General features: G+C 36.1%; 1 protein-coding gene across 13 annotated transcripts in view; it reads right to left on the reverse strand.

The window, feature by feature from the left end:
- Nucleotides 1-417: 417 nt before the first annotated feature.
- The window catches only part of BNIP2 (BCL2 interacting protein 2), a 20,391-nt gene continuing 375 nt past the window's right edge, over nt 418-20,433 (reverse strand). The window contains exons 2-13 of one of the 13 annotated variants that reach the window (XM_026059333.1): nt 16,581-16,724; nt 15,938-16,061; nt 15,094-15,161; nt 13,830-13,997; nt 11,742-11,918; nt 10,911-11,013; nt 10,492-10,623; nt 9,805-9,891; nt 9,610-9,708; nt 8,087-8,122; nt 5,490-5,532; nt 418-517 (exon numbers count right to left, since the gene is read on the reverse strand). In XM_026059333.1, coding sequence (XP_025915118.1) covers nt 5,493-5,532; nt 8,087-8,122; nt 9,610-9,708; nt 9,805-9,891; nt 10,492-10,623; nt 10,911-11,013; nt 11,742-11,918; nt 13,830-13,997; nt 15,094-15,161; nt 15,938-15,987 — 960 coding nt within the window. In that variant the 5' untranslated portion in view covers nt 15,988-16,061; nt 16,581-16,724 and the 3' untranslated portion in view covers nt 418-517; nt 5,490-5,492. Of the gene's footprint in view, nt 5,536-8,086; nt 8,123-9,609; nt 9,709-9,804; nt 9,892-10,491; nt 10,624-10,910; nt 11,014-11,741; nt 11,919-13,829; nt 13,998-15,093; nt 15,162-15,937; nt 16,062-16,580; nt 16,725-16,924; nt 16,946-20,433 lie in introns of those variants that run through there. The other 12 variants (XM_026059331.1, XM_026059330.1, XM_026059337.1 and 9 more) reach the window with 12 other exon arrangements.

The following is a 20,433-nucleotide window of genomic DNA, read 5'->3' on the forward strand; positions in this document are numbered from 1 at the left end:
GGGGCGGCCCCGGCCCCGGGCCCGGCCCGTGGCGGGGAAGCAGCAGGGAACAGGAGACTCGCATAGCGGAGACAGACGTTACCGGGGGGCGAGGGGATCCCCGTAGCTCCGCCGTTAGCTTTATCTGACCCCTTCGTCAGGTGAGAGCTCGAGCAAGCCCTTGGCCTGAGCACTGCGCTCCGGCCGGGGCCCTGCCGGCGGGACTAGCCCAAAGGCAGGTTAAAAAAACCAAAACACTTCCAAGGCTTGGTTAACGAAGTTAAGTGCAGATTTCACTGTAACTACAAAACTGGCATCCGCAGTGCTTTCGGCGCTGAATGCAAGTTCTGGGGGGTTTTTTTAGAGGGACGTTGTGTTGCATAAGTATGCTTATGTATTACAGACATATATTCCAAAGACAGAACATAAACATTCAGATCTTTTCCAAAAATATTTATTGCATTTAGCAGGTATTTTTCCTAATTAAGAAGTTTCCAAAAAGTGTTAACCATGTGTATATCACATTACTCCATGACACCTTGAAAAGTAAACAGAAAACAGAAGTTCATTTAAAAGGAAGAGATCATAATGTATTTTTAAGAGGTAGGTGAAAAAATCTTGTACTTACATAGTTTACATTAAAGGGGCAAAGGAAAATACAATCACATCTGTGAAGACTATTAACAGTCAATGATCTAGGGTGCATAAACCTTTTACCTTTTCTGCATATGATCATAGATCAGTAATGCCTTTTGCAGAATTTTTGTAGAGCCCAGAAACCCATATGACTACTGAAGCTTCATTTTATTAACACTGCAAGTTTCTCATATCAGCGTATGCATTGAAATATACTGATATTAATAGTGTCTCAGCCCCTCTATCTACCACTCAACTGGTACACAGCCCTACAACTTGGACTTCTAAGTAAAAAGGCTTTGTTTAGATGCCTGAATGAAGAACACTGCAGAATTGCAGAGCTACTGGGAAAAGTACGTATCTGTCTTCCATTAATACTTTTTCTAAATATTAGCCTGGAATTCCATGTCACAAGTATTAGCTAGCTGAGCAAACCAGAGTAAGGAGCACGGTAAGATAAGGACTTGTCTTTTTGAAAACACTCCAGTAGTTTCGCCTCAGATCATTTTCAGTACTGAAAAAAAATCAAGATGTTTCATCAAAGAGTAACCTGGGCAGTCTGAATTGCAAAACTGAAAAATGAGCTGAACTAGTTCAACAAGATTACAGCCATTTTTTGATCAACTCGGTTATACTTGAAGGGAATGAATAAAACAACACTAAACACTACTGACTGGACCTTCCTCACTGTGCAGATGCTTTTTTTTTTTTTTTTTTTTTTCTCCTCCTACGAGCTCCATATATGGAGCAAGATGTGACAGGGAAACAACACAGTTTAACTTACAATTATGAAGTTAGGAAAACTGCAAGATTTGTCTTTCAAAATATGGATATTTAAATATTCCTTATATTTCAGAGTGCTACTCTGACTAAAAGCAGGTGCTCTTAAAAAGTATAATTAAAGCACACTTACTCAACAGTCTCCTAGAATCACTGTCTGTGAAACAAATCCTCTAGAGAATGACCTGCATCCACCACAGGACTGAGAAAGAATTTTCACCAAAAGCTTTATAAAACTTATGCAGTTATAAAAAGCACAAATTAAAATAATCTCCAAAGACAACAGCTTTTGTTAACAGCTGCATTTAAGCCATCTTTCTACATAATAAATACCAAGTACATCTGTCGGATACACAAATGATAATTTGACACTGAAAGAAATCACACCTTTCACCAAGAATCTTCTCTCTGCAATAGATACAGTTTAGAAATCCTCCATTCCTAATGAAGTTTGGTACTTTTTTCTAGTCACTATAGATTTCTCAGTAAGTGACATCAGTGAATCTGTAACATAACAACTAGGCACTGATGCCCTCTCCTCCCAACTACACATTTTAAGGTCATTTCATAAGAGATTCCATTACCTCCAACACTTAAGCTAATTTTGAAATCTGACACAAATCAACTGTTGGAGGTCTTAAGCTGCCATTAGAGCATTTATCAAGTGTGTGATGCAGTAAGTTTGCCAGGCTATATACTAATTGTGTGCTATTTAGAATGTAACTACTGTATTTCAATATGTAATTCCTCACTCCAAGAAGTACTATTCTCACTTGTTCACTGAAAATAAAAGAAAAATACTTGGCATAGATGCCAAACTGCTTTAAGTTATACACAGGGTTACATATTATTCTAACTAGTTCCAAGCTTTTTGGAAACAAATATTCTCCATTTTAAAATCCTGTTACTTCAAAGATTTCAATCTGCTTCAGCGCTGTCTTTATACAACATCCCTCTCCAGTGCTTTCCAACAGAACATGCCTTTGCCATACTAGGTAGAAGGTCAAGAACACTGAAGCAATCTAGTCTACCCCATCATTTTTTAATGACACTTCTGCTCCAAATGATCTTTGCCACTTCTGAACATTTCTCCTATGGTAGAAATCAATTTATAAAACCTCACACCCATACAAGCAGGCCACTGGCCCAAACATCTCCATTTCAGTTGCACACTGTAATAACAAAAAGCTACTAACAACTTATCTCCACATTTTTCATATAAAATCATGAAACCTCCAAATCAAAGGTAAATTAGTGACTTGCAAATTTCTCTTTTCTTGACAGGGCTCAAACTGTATTCTTGCACCATGAATTTTAGTTTTAGGAGTAAGTGCCATTCAGAGGTGAATTTCCTACAATACTGTATCTTACTATAAAGTGATTCAGGTTTTGAAACAATTTTAAGTATGGCATTCCAACTTTTTCATGTTTTTAAATATTAAAATATATTAAATTATTTTATAGATTTAAAAATATAAATTTGACAACAAGTTACCCATTTGTGTTCAAGATAACTTTGGGACCTCTTTGCTTTTTGTAAACACCCATCTCACCATTAAATGATGAGCTGGAAAATGTCAGAGGGGACTCATCCATAGTAAACATGGTTCTCAAGCTGTATATCTTCAGGAAACAGGAAAACAACTGTTGTGCTGTATATTCATTCACAAAAACATACACCCATCTCACCATTAAATGATGAGCTGGAAAATGTCAGAGGGGACTCATCCATAGTAAACATGGTTCTCAAGCTGTATATCTTTAGGAAACAGGAAAACAACTGTTGTGCTGTATATTCATTCACAAAAACTTATACTAAACAATTAGGTAAGCACATATACATTTTCAAAGAAATAGCACTTCCACAACATGAAACTGTAGAACCACTCAGCCACGAGGAAAGGCAAAGCTAACAATTCCATCATTCAAGAATAAGGCCCATACAGAGGGCTGGCTACTCTGTGCTGCACAATATATATAGAAAGCAACAAGACATACACTCATAGAACTATAGTCTTTCACTAAAAATATGCTTTTACCGAGAAGGGTGGGGGTTTTTTTCCTTTTTTTTAAGGAAAATTTTGAAATGAGATGATCAGAATACTTAACATCTATCTTAGGAGCCACATGTAATCAGTAAAATCAGGAAGATTTCCAGGCTTGCATGTTCATACACATTACACTGGGAAGGTATTAGAATTAAAGTAAACAGACTGTGAAAGTGTCCAGTTTACTGACTAGAAATTTACATCAATTTAGGTCAGCTTCAAATTTGAAACAGGAGATAAGACAGCCCTAAAAAAACCCTGTTCACACTTGTGTTCTGCTTTCAGAGCAGGATCCAAACCTTATGAAGGGGATGCAAGGCAACTTGAAATTAATGTTGCCTGTTGAAGAACATCTTGCACATTAAGCTCTTTGAAATGGTGATACAGAAGCTAATATAACAAAAGTACCTATGTCTTGAGATGAAAGTTTGAATTGCAGACTTAAAACTCGGACATGGGCGATTTGCCCTCATTTGACATGAGTATCTGCTCTTGTAGTGCCCATATGTGTATCATTAGAGATAGCAGATTAAGTGTTCATTAGTAATAAATCCTGACCATGGAACTAGTTCTTGACTTCTATGCATCAGTGCCAGGTAGTAATCTAGCCAAATGCCACCTTATTTTTATAAAAGAACTAATTAAGAACTTATACTTTTGGTAGTAAGACAAAGTTGTGAGCACAATAAAAAAAAAAAATCAAGATATTTAATACATTTGCTTCAATATTAAACTGTTCAGCTCCTGAATGGATTCATTTGCATACACCAGTTCTTTTTACAGGGAAATAACAATGATTATCAAATAGATTTTACAAACTTATAAACAGTGCATAATTCCGTTGCCCTGATAAACCTATAAACACTGGTTGATGCATCCAAGAACACCTCTTATAGACACATGTTTACAGCTATTATCAGAACACCCCTTTAAAACACTTTTTTTTTTTTCTTTTAAAGTGAGGTTAGTGCCAGTAAAAGGTGCCAAACTGATAGCTTTAGAAATGGATGCTTCATCCACAATGATGACACAAGCATTTAAAGATTCCCCATACCTCTGCAAGATACCTAAATTTTACCTGTGCAGACAACTGATATTATGGTTACAATTGTATCTATGCAGCTTCCAAGCTCTACTGAAAATGACCAGAGTTTCTATTGGTGACAACTGATATTCATCGAGGAATAACTGGACTGAACTCATTTCATAGTCATAACTGAACCAGCAATAGCCTTGATTTAACTGAAGCAAAATCTACATTTGCAGCTTAAATGGAGAAAGATCTGGTATCCTATTAGTGATTTGAATAGTTCAATTCCCAACATGGCTTAGGCAATAAACCGTTTGGCCAACAGACTGGAGTTCACAGAACTACAGTGCTGTATTCTGAGAAATGGACTAAAAGATACCAAAGTTCAAGCTCACTCTAGCAAGTTAAGTGAGTTCTCCTTGTATTAGCAATGTGAACAAAACCAAGCATCTCCACCCTTGTGAAGGACTACATTATGTGATTGTTAACATCCAAAAAGATAAGGTTTCTACAACCACCGAGAAATGCATTTGACCATTTACAGCAAAACAAATCATGCATTTTGTACAGTAATGACAACAGTCATTTATGGCCTTATCTACCTGCAAATTAATTCCTTTTGCAGGTACACATTATATTGCTAAGAGTCATAAAAATATATATTATCTCTTTCCTTTAACATTCACGTATATAAATATTTTACTGAAGAACATGCATCATTTAGATAAACAATTGCAAGAATGTCCTCTAAAAACATAGGGTTCTTTGACATTTAGCAGTAAAAAAAAAAAATGATTACATATAAAGGTAGCTATTAAAGTCAAGACTTAAACCAATACAGCAGTGAACAGTCTATTGTGTGGTAGTTCAAAGAAATTAAGCACCTTTTGTAACAGGTTATATGAGATATATATATATATGTACACACACACATTAATGAATGCATTGTAAATGGAGAAAAAAATAGAATCATTCCATCTGCATATTCTTCTGTCCTGTTTGGATTCCAAACTTACTGTTCATTTTTCTGCTCGTTTCCCATTCAGCTCTTGGTCAATTCTGCTTAATAAAGAAAGCAGTAAAATTAAAACTACGTTAACAAATTTTGTTAGTTTCTTAACTCATATTTTAAGCCAAAATGATTAATCTTAACAGGAAGAAGCTGAAAGCTTTTACATAAATTAAGATCTTTATTGAATGCAGTTACAACAAGGCATTTTAAAAAGACATCTATTTTCCTACCTCCCCCTAGAAATGCATTGTTTGTTAAGAAACCATTTAAATAAGCACAGCATTTGAAAGGAAGCATTTGAAAAGTGCAAGTGAAATTTGACTGCACAACAAGAAAAGCAGGTTCTGTGTTGTTATTAATGAATGAATGCAAGCAGGAATACAAGTTTAAAGTAAGGTAACATGACAACTAATACTGTCAAGCACTACTATTTTGATGAGTTCATATACTGCAGCATAAGCACAGAATTACCTTTAATGTGATAATTATTAAGCCAAGAAGAACAGAACTAGTTGAATCAACAGAAGTTGTAAGTGGCTCCTAAACTGCAGTACCTTTTCTAATAATTTCCAGGACTCCTATGATTACCCAGGAAAAATTCACCATCACGCTGCTAAAGTTTTTTTTTTTTTTTTTTAATGTCAACTTCAGAACTGGCAAACAAGATCTTACTTTGCAGAAACCACTGGATTTTTAATAGTCCTGCATGAGATGTACTTTTCATCTTTATATTAAGAACAGCCTATAGTCTTAACTATATCTTCTGGAAAATAAGCAGCAAATGGAGGTAAATTCATTTTAGAACCAATAGCAGTTCCAGAGCAGGAGAGTAAGCTTGTCTTGTAGCAACCCAATTGTGCGCCCTACAGCTTCAGTTCCTCAACCTATAGCCAGCCAGTTTCTCCAAAATGGTAAAAACAATGAGAACCCCCCAAAAAGGGAGAGACAGGTGTTCTCTTTTTGGCAACACTACAATGGCTGTATGAACCGAATCTAGTACGTAAGGATCCAACAAATTTGGAACAGTATCATCCACAAATCAGTCTTAGTCAAATTACTGTTTCCTTGCATGGTATGCAGCTGCAACTGATCCTATCCTCACTGCAGTATCATAGGAAAGCATGTTTTGACATGAATTAAAGGACCATTCACAAAAGAGTATTTAAGAAAATATGGTAAGCCAATGCAAAGAAACAAGCTACACCTAAGCATACAGTTAACAATATAAATCCATAAAAGTATAAAATATTCTAGCTTCCATAATGACTCAAATATGCATAGCCAAAGAATTCCCACTGCCACCCTTGACAAATTTAATAACTGAACACATCATCTTTCCCCTGTTCTAACAAATAATGCCTACAACTGCAGTCAATCCAATTCAAGTCTCACTACCAAGCAGTACTTATGATCTTTCCTCTTATTTAAGAATTTTAAATAGGAAGATAAAATATTTCACTTTTGTGAAATGTAAGTGGTGATATTATTGACAGGGACACTAAAGAGTTTGCTGTACTGAAATTTTAGAAAGTTTTTACATTAGTATTTGAATGTCTCAGGGCTGCACCCTAAACGCAATGGACCTTGCAATAGAATCGGGCCAAATTATACATGCTGGAAAAAATCAAGCAAAACAGTTGCTGTTTAATATGTACCGAAAACAATTTCTTGAATTTGACAGTCTCAGAACTTCTGGAGAAAACACTGCAAGATTATTTCTTAATTGAAGTAATTCCTAGAGGGTGCCCAATACTCTTCTCACTAGCCTTGTCTACTAGCTTTCAGAAAAAAAAACAAAACACTCCTTTTATTTGTTTTTTTTCCACCTCTCAGTCTTCCTCTCTGCCAGTTACCTAATTTGCAGACAATAAGGCTCCCTCAATAGTTATGCACAGATAGCAGGACTTGTCAACAAAAGGTTAAAATTAGTATCAAAACTTTTCAGTACACTTGTTAGTGATAGAGTGAAAAAAATTGCATATAATCAAAAAAAATCATCTACTTCTGGAATAGCTTGAATGGTTAGCAGGCCACTGAAAATTAACAAAATGAAAACCCAATGTTTATTAGCAAGGAATTTAGGCACTGCAAATACAAACAGCACTAAAAATATTAACTAATTTAGATTGCATCTATACAAGTTAATAATTAGAAAAAAGCAAATACCAAACAAAAGCAAAATACAAGATTCAAGATTAGAACTTCTCCCAATGTTGCATTTACTGTTGACAGCTTAGCACCTAAACCCAGCTCTTTATTCAGACATCACTTCTTTTTAGAAACAATGAAACTTAGTTTAATCATTTCACACAGAAGCATGACTTTTGCCTGGTGAAGATGTAGTTGAAAATCTGCACATCCTCTTAAAAATGAGTCTCTCGTGATACTAGAGACTATTTACAAATATCTGGCTAAACATCTAGGGTGTTATACTGCATTTACAGACAGTATGTATAGCTACTTCCATGCATAAAAACTCAGTCACTAGTGCATGTTTATATTTACAAATGCTTATTCCTTTATGCAAGCCAATCAGCTGGAAGTTAGTTGCAGTGCAAATGGTCTTATCTAGATGCAACCCTAATCAAAACATGAATATACCTTTTCTGTTTCTTTCTAAACTTTTCTTCTTCATACCTTGGTGAGGAAAAGTTTGATTTCAGTAAATCAAAGATACGAAGGCCAAACTCAACAGAAGTTGCAAACTGGTATTAGTGTCAATATATTTTGTGGAAACATACCAAGTTTGAAATTGATATAATTAAGAAAAATATATATTGTACTTCCAACCTCTATAAGCCTTAAACAAGAAGCATTAAGATTTAGTTACTATGTCATAAGATATGAATCCAATATAACCTCTTGTACAGTATCACTGAAATTTAAAGTCAGTATTCATAAGAATAGTTTAAAGCCAGAAATAATCCACCACAGAAGTGTGAGAATTAACTCCATAAATCAACCAGTTCAGCCTTTACAGAAGAAGTAAAGTTCATCAAAACAGACCGGAGGAGTCTTGCCAGTCTTGGAATGAAAGTCTGGATTTTGGCAACACATCCTTCAAAAGCCCCATTAAAAAAAATATATTTTAAACGCAGCACAAGGCTGCTTCAACTTTGACATGTCTTTTTCCACCCAGAAAACCACATCCTCTCCATATTATAAAAAGTTATATTTTGCAGCTGATATCAGCTGTAATACAGTAGTATTTACCGCAGTAATTGCTCCCCCCTCGCAACAAGGATGTGCCATTCTGACCACAAAGCGACACTATGCCATCCTTCCTTATAGAGCTCCCAGTTTGCCACCAGACTTGTAAATCATCTGTTGTGATGCATAATCTACAGGCTCTCTCTGTTACAGCTCTTAATAGGTGGATCAACTTCAAAAAAAATTTTTTTTTTTAAATCAGAGTTGTTAGTATTTCCAACTGGTTCTTAAGTTAATTATCTCTATTCTATTACTACATCCACACATACTATTGAAAAAAGTCATCATCATGCCTGAGGGCATGTAAAAATTTGTGCTGACATCAGAGTAGGTTATACTATATAGCAAAGATCTGGAGTGAAGGAAGAGCAGTGGGGGAAGGGAAGAAAAAACAAGCACATGATGCTGCCTTTCCCTCTCCCCCAAAGTAGTTTTAGAATACATACTATGGTTAAGGATTCAGTGCAGATCTTCCTTTAAATGAAATCCTGACCTAAGTGGTATTTCACTGCTTAACTTACTCTGTATTTTGGCATGAAAACAGAAGATATCTATAGTAACTTCAGTACTAACATGCCCAGAATTTCTAACAAGCCAGTTTAACATACAAGTGGAAGAAAACTGCAGTGAGGCCTCATCTCCATGATTCATATGCCATAATTTGGTAATTACATAAGTCAGTTTATATAAATATCTCTATTTATTAGTATTCTGACCATATATGCTGCTGCACACAAACTGTAGATGGGCAACGTGGTCAAACACAGATACTTATCCTGGAAGTAGCAATGACATGAATTAACACAGACTTTATTAGATACAAAGTTTTATGTTCAAAACCAACCACTGAATACATCTACACACTGGTACTAAAACATCATCAACTTAGAACATGTTTGAATAACAAAACGTACTGTTTTATGCACTCTGGGATGCCAACGTATTCCATGGGGATGAGTTCAGCTAGTTCTGCCAACGTAAAAACATACCTAATTTTTTGGCTGAATTTTGAGCTGTGGAAGAACAAATGCAGGGTACAGTTACAACTTAAAAAATGTTCAGTAATATTAAAATAGTTTCTGAAGTTTAAATACCTTCCAGAGTATTACCTAATAAAAGGTTTAGTGATGGCCAGAAGCGTTCTGATGAACCAAGAAGGATGAACTATTATTAATGATTTCAGATTTTTCCTTAACCTGAAGAATTCAAACAGCAGACATAAATACTAGAACAAAAAAGCAGTGTGACAAAGGTTTTTCAGCATACGAAAGAAAAAGTTCGTTCTTGCTAGCACAACTTGGTCACATAAATCATTTAGACTTTGCATTATTAGAAATTCCCATCAGCCAAAATAAAAAAGTCATAGTACATTTTATATTTTGACTATACAGTTGTAATGTCAGTTTTTCAACAATGAAAAGGGAATGACATTCTAAAGAGTATTTCTTTGAACCTTTTTACATAATTGTGATGATGAAGTACTCAAAAAGGGATCCACCTTACCTTCGTTTAGTATTTATTTAGCATATTAATGCATGAAGATTTAAGGGTATTCTACATGGTAACAGTATTCAGCATTCTAACAATCTACTATTTTCATTTAAAAATTAGGTATGTCTGTAGCATTGTTTCTACTTTGCCTCAGTTTAGGAAGAGATCTTCAATATACCAAACAATTCACTTAACTAAATCTTAGCTAGCAGGTACCACACCCCACATTAAGTAGCAGCTTTCCCAAAATACATACCATTAAGCAGATGAATATTTTAAGAAAATACTACAGCAGAACTTCTTACCTTCTGTCAATTTGCTGGTAACATTTCCTGAGCCAGCCTAAACTTGGCATTTTTCTCCGCGTTGTCGCACCATTCAAGTAAACTATCATATAGTTCTCTGCTACTAATAGCTCTAAAGTGCCAATTACATACCTGCAAAGATAAGCACAGAGAAAACCTCCAAGTCAAGATGTATGGACATTATAAACATAATTCCTACTACTGCTCCATTATGTAAAAAGAGTTGTCAGTTGAGCATCTAGTCAGGTTTTTTTTTCCCCTGGAAGTAAATGTAGTTGCTTTATTATTTTTTACCTTTCCTTCGTCTCAAATGTAAGACTTCATTTAAAGGCAGAGAGAGGCGTAATCTCCCTAACATTAAAATACTGTATCTCACAATGGGAAGCTAAGATGGTATTTGGAGGCAGATGACAACTTACTTAAACAGATTGTCCATTAGATATCTGTAGTTAGGCTGGCTGCTTTCTGGCATAAAGCAAACAGCAAACACAACAATGGCATTTAACCCATCACCATAATAACCTAAAAACAAAGAAGAAAAAGCAGCAGTAAGTGACAAAGATGACTATATCTTGACTACATTCACACAGAGAAAGGTCAGCCCTGCTTGATAAGCTTTTTCATTATTTACCTAAAAGCTTTACAACCATTCATGGTAAGTTCATACAGTTACAAGAAACATTAAGATTTATTTTTTCAAGTTTGTGCATTTGTCTACTCTTAAAGACATCGCTGAGATTACAGTAAATCAACTGCTGCACTTATCCTTAGCATCTCACTATATTTAACAGTGTTCCAGATGGTCAGCTTTTCTTCCTATGTAAACTTCATAAACATCGTTGAGAAGAGTCAGTAAACTGATTCATGCCTCAGTAAGTCTACAGGCACTGCTTTCAGCACTCTCATAAAACCAAAAAACTCCCAGTAGCACAGAGAGTCACATTTTATTACATATGTTCAGCTTAACAAACATTTGGAATATTTGGGCAACTCTGTCATGTTTTAAAATTGCTTTTTTTAGTATTTCTGTTTGTTAGGTTTTGTAATTAGAAAGGCACATTAGTAGCATCACCAAAACACGTGTGCAATTTGGAACTTTAACAGAAAAAAGCCAACTGTATGCCTTAATAGTGCAACACATGAATCATCATTCATGAGTCTTTATGCCCAAAGTTCTTTCTATCCCACCCGAACTCAGCTCAAAATAGCAGTTTCTCAGCAGTTCCCTTCAGCACATCACTAATCCTTACCACCATGACTGATAACTTTTTTATATGGTTCAATTGCCTTCATGTCCACCCTATGGTCCTGTTCTCCAATCCTAAACATACGCCAGCGTCGACCATCGTCTTTCTCCTCTGCTGCAGTGTATTCCGTAAGCGATCCTTTTCTAATTACATCAGTAGTTTTTGGTTTTGGAAGATCATCTACCAAAGTTGAAATATGTTCAAGATCCGTTATGAATACTATGTATAGTGACACTCAATTACAACACAGGTTAACCACTTTGTTATCTAATCTATTTTAATATTCTTCATCCAGTCAAACATATTAGCCAACTTAGTTCTTTCAGCCATTACAAAATATGATCTCATGGATGCCAAATACTTCATTTTATGAAAATACTCTATGTTAGCACTGATATGCATCAACTATAATGTTTTATTTCCAAGTGCCTGACATTTCTGATAATGTAGGAAGCCTTTTAATTGTAGGCTTTCAGAACACAGACCTCGGTGTATTTCACCAAAATAAACAAAGTGGTTAACTCCAATGATTATTATAAAGGTTGCTTGATCACAGATTTACACAAAAGCATAATTTAAAACATTAACACTATCTTGCAAGCAGACATGCAGGCATCTATTAGAAATTAAATCTAATTCATGTGTGTGCAATCAATATATATGAAATTTATGCTGACAGCAATCTGTGAAAGAATTTGCTCCAATTAAATTATGATTCTTGACTTTGTTGCATAGACCTTACCCAAAGCGAGAAAAACCTACTGCAAGTTAGTTGTCTGTTCCCAAGACAAAGCTGTTAATTGAAACTATCCTTCCAGGAAAATGAAGACAGCAGCATTAAAGAAAGAAGAGACAGAAACCCTTTTCAGCCACTTTTAAAGACAATGCACAAATATCTGGAACATTTCCTTAGCATCATTGCAGAGTTAACCCTAAACACCAATTCTTCTTCCCTAAAGTAGTAAAACAACAAAAATCCTTTTACACAGGCAAACCCACAGTCTCTGCTATGAAAACTTCACCTGCAACATCTCCTTAACTATTAGAAAATATTTGTTTTAAAAAGCATTTTTCTCCAATTACAGGCTATCTTGGAATGAAAAACAGGTGGTGTTTCACATGCAACAATGTAAAAGAAAATTTCTTGTTTACTTGGGAATTAATTGATTTTCTTATTTCCATCATAAAAAACAGTAATTGAGCTTGCAGGTTCACTATTATTTTAGATGCATTCTTAAGGCATGAAGCTTACACAAATTAAAGGTTCCAACTGTTTGGCCAAGAGAACAGTTCTTGACTTATATATAAGGGCCTTAAAACATAATTAAGCTGCAGGTTTGAAACTCGTGTGGACTTCAACTCATACACAGAACTTGTTACCTCAAATAAAATTTGGTAGCATCTCAAGTTTTCACCTCTAAGGATCAAGACAGGTGAAGGGTTTATTTCTCAATTTTAAGATAGTTTGTGTGTAGCACTTCTAGTGCAGGTATGACTAAATTAGCTTCATATCAAGTCACTTCGGAATTCCTTGACATACAATAGGGATTCTTCTGCTGCTTCCAATCAATCTAGAAGGCATGCAAACTTTAAGGTTACCGACCTTCGCCCTTTCTCATTACAACAATACATCAGATCAGGAACAGTATTTTTTAAAAATAACTTTCTATCCTCCTCAACACAAAGTTTTGCAATTTACAGATTTGTGAAAAGCTAAACTACAATGTACATACTCTATATATGGTTCACCTCCATTTAAAACTGTGATCTGTAATTCCCAGTTTGTTTCTTAGAAACATACTGAAGTGGAGGAGGATTTTCCATAACTTAGAGTTTTACAGGTGTTAGTGACATTCACTTAAGTTCATTTAGCATTATGGCTGTTACATTTTTCTGTTTACTAGTCAGTCAAGGTTTGATTTGCTTTTTACAAGTTGTTGTGCCTATTTACAATTTCCAATCTAATCATTCCCTTTATATTTTTACTCATGTAACATTGAGTCTTAATTATTCCCCACCTGAAAAACTGTGGACCTGCACATAAGAAAATAGAAATGTTATGGAATTAGACAAAAGCAACAAAACACTTACCTTCCCATTCAAATTCATTACTGTTCTCTGAGGGAGTATCCAAATCATCCAAATCAATCTCTCCACTCTCATCCAAGTCATCAGACAAAACAGATTCCTCACTGTGATCCAAAGTTAAGCTAATATCTGGTGCCATTAGTTTCTTCCTCACTTTGTTTCCATTAACTTCTGCATTTAAAAAGCAAGTTATTTACTTTTGAAGTTAAAGCAAGTTTAGACAAGTAAATTAACAAGACAGAACAGCACAGTGCTTTACCAAAGTGCATCATAAGACAACATCCATCACTTAAGCAATGCATCTTTAGAATAGAAATTAAAATAAACATAGGGTGAAAACAGCACTTTTGAGTTTAAAGTTCTCAAGTCTTTAAGTATTCCCACTTGCATATGCATTATGATCACAGTAGTAGACTACCATATTTCTTACATCAAGAAAAATGTGAAGTGCTACCACCACCTAACTGACCAGAATCTATGCTAGCTATAGCAAAGTGCACCACAAGCGGTTCTAGATGTTATACTAAATAAATGTTACAGACTGTGCAATCAATTAAGGTTTCCAGCCCTTGTTTTGGTTAGATATTGGTAACATCATAACCACCTTTGGGGGGAGGGGAGGGGGGAAGCTACAACAAATAAAGGCTGACAGACAACAGTAAGGACAGAAAATCAAAGAAACTAGTAGGTAAATACACAGCATGCTTTGAGACACAGAGCAAATACTTGCGTGTTTTAGACAGCAGTTGAAAGCAGGGAAGAAAATAAAATGACTGATCCAGCACTGGAAATGCCAAAGCTAAAGCAGACAGACAAGATCCAAAAAAATTTAAAAATGGGGAAAAAAAACACATCTGGATTTCCTCTCTGACCTTTCAGACATAGAACATTCTTAAAAGGACTCTTAGAGTCCTGAAATTTGGTATGAGACTAAGTTAGGCCTTAACTGACACTCAGATACCACATAACGAGCCAATATTTTTCAGACAGCTCAGGAAAGGAGAGTGCAATAATTCATTTTTATCCAGTATTAACTGAATAGCTCAGTTTAGAGGGAGGATGATGACTCTCAGACGTTTTATTTCAAAAACCTGTTTTGTTGAGTAACAGATTTGTAATACTGTTCACACACAAATATGTCATTTAGAATGCTGTTCCCTCAACTCCCTGACTTAAAGCTCCATTTTGTTTTATTTACTTTTTTTTTTTTTTAAGACAGCTACCTAAGTAGGAAGAAGTCTGTTTGACTAGAGTGAAGTGTTCTTACCAGTTTCACCTTCTCTTCCAGCCTCAGCCAATATATCTGATTCAACAGGATCATCCTCTGGCAGGGGCCTGGTGCAAGAAGTAAAAATTATTAGTGCAAAAGAGTCTCTTTTATAACCAGCTAAATGCAAAATATTTAGAATCATGCACTGCTAAAAAAAATCCACTGTGGGATAGTATTTAATTAAATATACATATAATCTAAGCTCAAGCTGTCAGCAAACCAAGCACTGAAGTAGCAGAAAACTCATTTACAGCACTCAAATGACCATCTGTTGATATGATAAATACCAAAATACTGGCTGCTATTGGTGCCTGTCACCTTTCAGAAAATTTGCCATATTCTTGCTCTGAGAAAGTCTGATGTTAAATACATCACAGAAGTAGTTCTCTCACTTTATTATAAAATGCCTCTGAAGTCAGCTGCTTTAGTATCTCTTCAGGCACAAACATCACTAGCATTCTTAACTGTTAAAAATTTTGCTCAGAAACATTGCCTAATGAAGTATTTGGGCATTCAGACATTGGTAATAATATGCAAACACTGTAGTTGCAAAAGGTTACCATAGCGGAAAAAAACAAAACGAAACTTTATTTAAAATTTCCACTTCAGTAACACTAAAGACTTAGACAGCGGCATTCCTATATTACCTAAATTACACATGAAGAGATCCCTCTCCAGTCCACAAAGAACCATACCACAAAACCCTTTTGAGACTACTACATTACTGGAAATCACTGCAAGATTATTATTAAGCATTGATTCATCAGGAACAGAGAGAATTAGCTTTTTCTGGATGTTATGCATTTGATTTGAATGAATTTTTAAATTTATTTATTTAAACCTTGGAAAATCTTCATCTTGCCATTCCTCCTTAAAGTCCACGCCTTCCATTCTTCTTGAGTTGCTAAAAGGGACTCCTGATCAGCCAGAACCTCTTGTCTTCAAGACAGCGGGTTAAAAAGGAGCTGCAGAAACAGACAACAGAAGACGCTAGTTCAATACTGTTGGGATTCCAGTATGTACAACACGTCCTTTCACTTACCACTGTGTTAAGATATTATACAAAAAAAAAACAAGGGACAGCTTTTTGTCTCTGCCCCATTCCCCCCCCCCTTTTTTTTTTTTTTAAAAAAAGGGCAAAACCACTTACAGAATAGCTCTCTGTCATACAGTAATTTAGGTTGGAAGGCATCTCTGGAGTTCATCCAGTCCAGTGACCTGCTCAGGCAGGATCAATTTCTAAGTTAAAATCAAGGCCCTAAGCAACCTGATCTATTGTTTGGATTACACCGATTCCCTCTAAAGAAACTATAAGAAACCTGAGAATTCTCAAGATTCTATGAAAGATACTGAAAAAAATGTATACTCAGAAGAAAAACAAAAACAAAAACCAGATGGTTCAGGTCTAAAATACAGCCCAGTTCCTAAAAGAGCAATTTAAAGGTAACTCCCTATTTCAGAACTGGTTTGTTCAGAGAACTCACCCTGGGTCGTGCAAGTCAGGCTGTGTTTTTTCAGGCTCACCCATCACCAGTAACACGGAGTCCCCAATAATGGAACATAATAAACCATTCTGGTAACACACAAGTTAACGTCTAATTCAGTTCAAACTCTTGGCTGTGCTGGCTCTAAAGATTAACAGAAACAAGTAAACTTATTAATGAAGAAACCAATAAAATTGACACTAATCAGAATAGGAAACTACACAGTATTTTTAAATGCAAAGAAGCAACACAGAACACTAGTAAGTACAAAGCCTGCATACAATCACACAGCCAGTTAAGCCAGAGAGGTTTTTTTTCACATAGGTACAGACAGTTACACTTACTGTTCTGCAGGATCATCCTTTGTAGCAAATCTCATCATTTCCTTTTTCCTGACCAGACTACAATCACAGACTCATTTAAAAAAAAAAAAAAAAGAAGTCCTGCAACACCTAAGGTGACACCACACAAGCTGATTAATAAAAACCTTTTTTAAAGACTGATTTTCTGTAAAACTGCAGTACTAGAGATAAGTTAAACAGCAAAGAGTTTAAGCATACTTTGCTGACATTTCCCTCCTTCTCCCACCCAGGAAACTGAAATAATATTTCTAGACGACAACAACCCAGTTCACCTGGAGGGTCAGACTCTCCTTGTTGGAATTATTCAGCCCCCGCACGGCTCCGTTGCTGGCAGTATGCACTTATGCACACACACTCCCCAAGAGGTTGCCCCCAAGTAATTGTCCTTCCAGCTCTCCCTCTTTCCCCTTTTTTAATAATACTCTGCTTGGAATAATTTCTTGCTGCTTAAATCATATGATATTCCTCAGGAAACATGTCCTCTCTTTCATTAAGATGCTGACATTTTAAAGCACAGTTTCCTGCATACTAACCTGTTAGCATTTATTAGAAACAATGAGTTTTTAATATTTGCTTGGAGATAAGATCCTGTTTTGATCAATAGTAACAGGTGAATTTGTACACAGCTCTTTCTGAATTTTTGTTTTGGATTGCTTAGATGAAACGTGAGAAGTTTCCTGAAAACATCCTACACAGTCACATTAACAAAATAGTGCGGTTACAAACAATATGGAATAGAGCATCTGACAGTTCACTGAAAACAAACAGACCCTAAACCTAGAAGAAAATCTAAACTGATTACTTCATCTTAAGGGACAAACCACTAATGAAGAACACTGATGGTGAACAAACAAGAAGCCCTGTCACTGTGCAGGGGGCTGCAAGATGCTACCCTTGAGCTCGTCTGCACCACATTCACAATACAGTTCCCAAAGAGAGCTTAAAGTAGGGCTTTGCTCCAAGACTTGAACAAACAGCTTTCTCACCGCACTTCTGAAGAATGCTGAACACCAAGTAACAGCCAGTAATTTCAGGTATGCAGCATTTCAGTGCAGAAACAGTTCCTACCTACATATATTTCATAACACTGAAATAAACTCAATACACTAAGGCAAAGAGTTTAAAAGTTCTTTTCATGAGGTAATAACATTTTAAAATACTCTTACAAAATATTTCCCACATCACTCACAGAATTCTCATCAGCAACATCTCATAAAGGTGTATTAAAAACAATTATTTGCTAAAGACTGCATTGCACAATTGCAAACAATTTACAAGGCAACTTCCAAATCTTATTTAAGAAAAGCATGAGTTTTAGGTTACAGTATTTCATTTCAGCATCCTACTAAACCTTCAGATTAAGTAGTAGTTTTGGATTTTTTGACTTAAGTCTCATGTGCAAAAGCACTATCATTTGTCAACTAGAAAAATGAGAAATTAAGGAAGGGTAATCTTCAATTTCAGGAAAGTTAGAAAACTGCCAACTTTCAAGTTAGCTACTAAATAATTTTACATCATTAATAAAAATGCTTACAAAGCAGGAAAAAATAAATTCTACTATTTCTGCTTATACAAACTAAAGCAGACTTTAGAATACAGTCTTCCTATGGCTGCTGTGGGAGCACTAACTTCCTGTGTTTTTACTGTGCCAAACTCTCATTAATTCAGCAGTAAAAGAAAGATCTAGACTAAACTTGAAAAATGGAATATACTGTAATAATGCAAGTCTTTATTAGTCACATAGAAGAAAAGCAAGCAATTTCTACCTGGTCCTATCACTCCTCGTGGCCAACTCAAAAAAGTCCTGCTTTCTCGGAACAGCTCACTTGCTCAGTTTCACTCTCCATTGCCCATTACTCTCAATTTTATTAATGGAAATGGTGTTTGAAGATTTGGAGCTATAAAGGTCAGAAGCTTCCACGTGTTGGAAAACACCTGTATGCAGGACTGCCATGCGGTTCTGCTCTCTTACGGGAGCCCCGGGAGGTGGGTGTTTAGCAGTGCCTCTTGTACTTCTGCACTGTATCTCCAGAGGCAAGCCACATCACAAACGGGGAAAAGAATGCTGAACAGGGGAAAACCTCACTAAAATCCACTACTTTTCTGCTACAGCTAAAGGAAGCATATCCATTTCCAGAATACCAGAATAAATGTACTTAAGTTTTAATTTGAAAAGGTTACTGCTTGTACCAGAAGTCAAAAACCAGAGTTCTCATCCCTTTTTCTGGAAGATAAGCATGCACAGTTTTCACAGTTATCCCATTAACACTGTTAGGGAAGGTGCAGTAATACCAAATATGACAGTGTACAGAAGCCCATTGTAAACTGCCATTGCTTGGTTTGGTTTACAGTTGAACACAAGAAGTCAAAGATGTTGCTCTAATTTATCCCAGATACTCAGAAAGAAACAACAGACTGCATGTAATCTGTTTTATTTATGAAGTTAAAAACCTCTTCCAAGAATGCTTTTTAACAGTTTTCACTGCTGAATTCTCAAAAGGGAAAGAGTACACAAATAAACAGGAGTTCAGCATTTGGATACAGTCACATCTGTCTGTCCAAGACAAACACCTATTTTCAGCCCTTGATCAGCATACCAGTGTTTGAAGTAAAATAACAACAGGGCTTATTTTGCAAGAGAAGTGCAATGACGAGTACATGATTAAACTACGTACTACTTGACCTGCACAAAGAAGAGCATGCTATCTCAGTATCAGGAGGCTGAAATTAACTTCAAACAAAGCTAGCTAACTTTTTTCTACATTTTACCGTCACCGTTTCAGAGACATATGAAATCGAACTCCAGTTTTCAGGCATTAAAGAGGTGCCTCCAAGAGTATTTTTCAAGTTTGATTTCACAACAAGCCAAAAGGAAGGAATGCATATCTGTTTTCTTGCACACATACCATATTGTGTAGCTCACAGTAATTTTTAAGTGCTTCTATAACCCTTTTAAAAAGCTCTGTAAAGCTTTTAAAATGTCACCACATTAGCCATAACCCTGCAAAACAACACTTCCCAGATCTGGAGACAGACATTTTATAATCAAAACCCTATCGCTTGCAAGTTTACAAAATGAGGCGATGAAATGACTTTCATTATTAACAAATTACTTCTTAATCTTTCTTTTTCAACTCCTCCCTCAATGTGAGCAAGCCATAGAGAAATCATCGGGAGGAAAGAAAAGAAAAAAAGATATTTATGAAAATACTCTTGCTTTCATTTCTGAGGAAGCTACTTTAAATTCTCCTTTGCAGGTGAAATGTAGGATGGGCAGGCAGATAAATTACGGATTCATGCTGCAAATACTCAGAACAATAAAAGAACCCTCATTCCCGAAACCACGGGGTTTAAGGGCAAGCGCGCAGGCCGGGAGCCGACAGCCGGGAAGCGCGCACCGCGCCCCAGCCAGCCCCTTCCTTCCCGAGGGCCGCGCACCGACCGCAGCGGCCCCGCCCGGCAGCCGCGCGCGAGCAGCAGCCCACACCGGG

This window comes from Apteryx rowi, unplaced genomic scaffold, assembly GCF_003343035.1.
Source record: "Apteryx rowi isolate R43461 unplaced genomic scaffold, aptRow1 scaffold_156, whole genome shotgun sequence".
NCBI classification, from domain to species: Eukaryota; Metazoa; Chordata; class Aves; order Apterygiformes; family Apterygidae; genus Apteryx; species Apteryx rowi.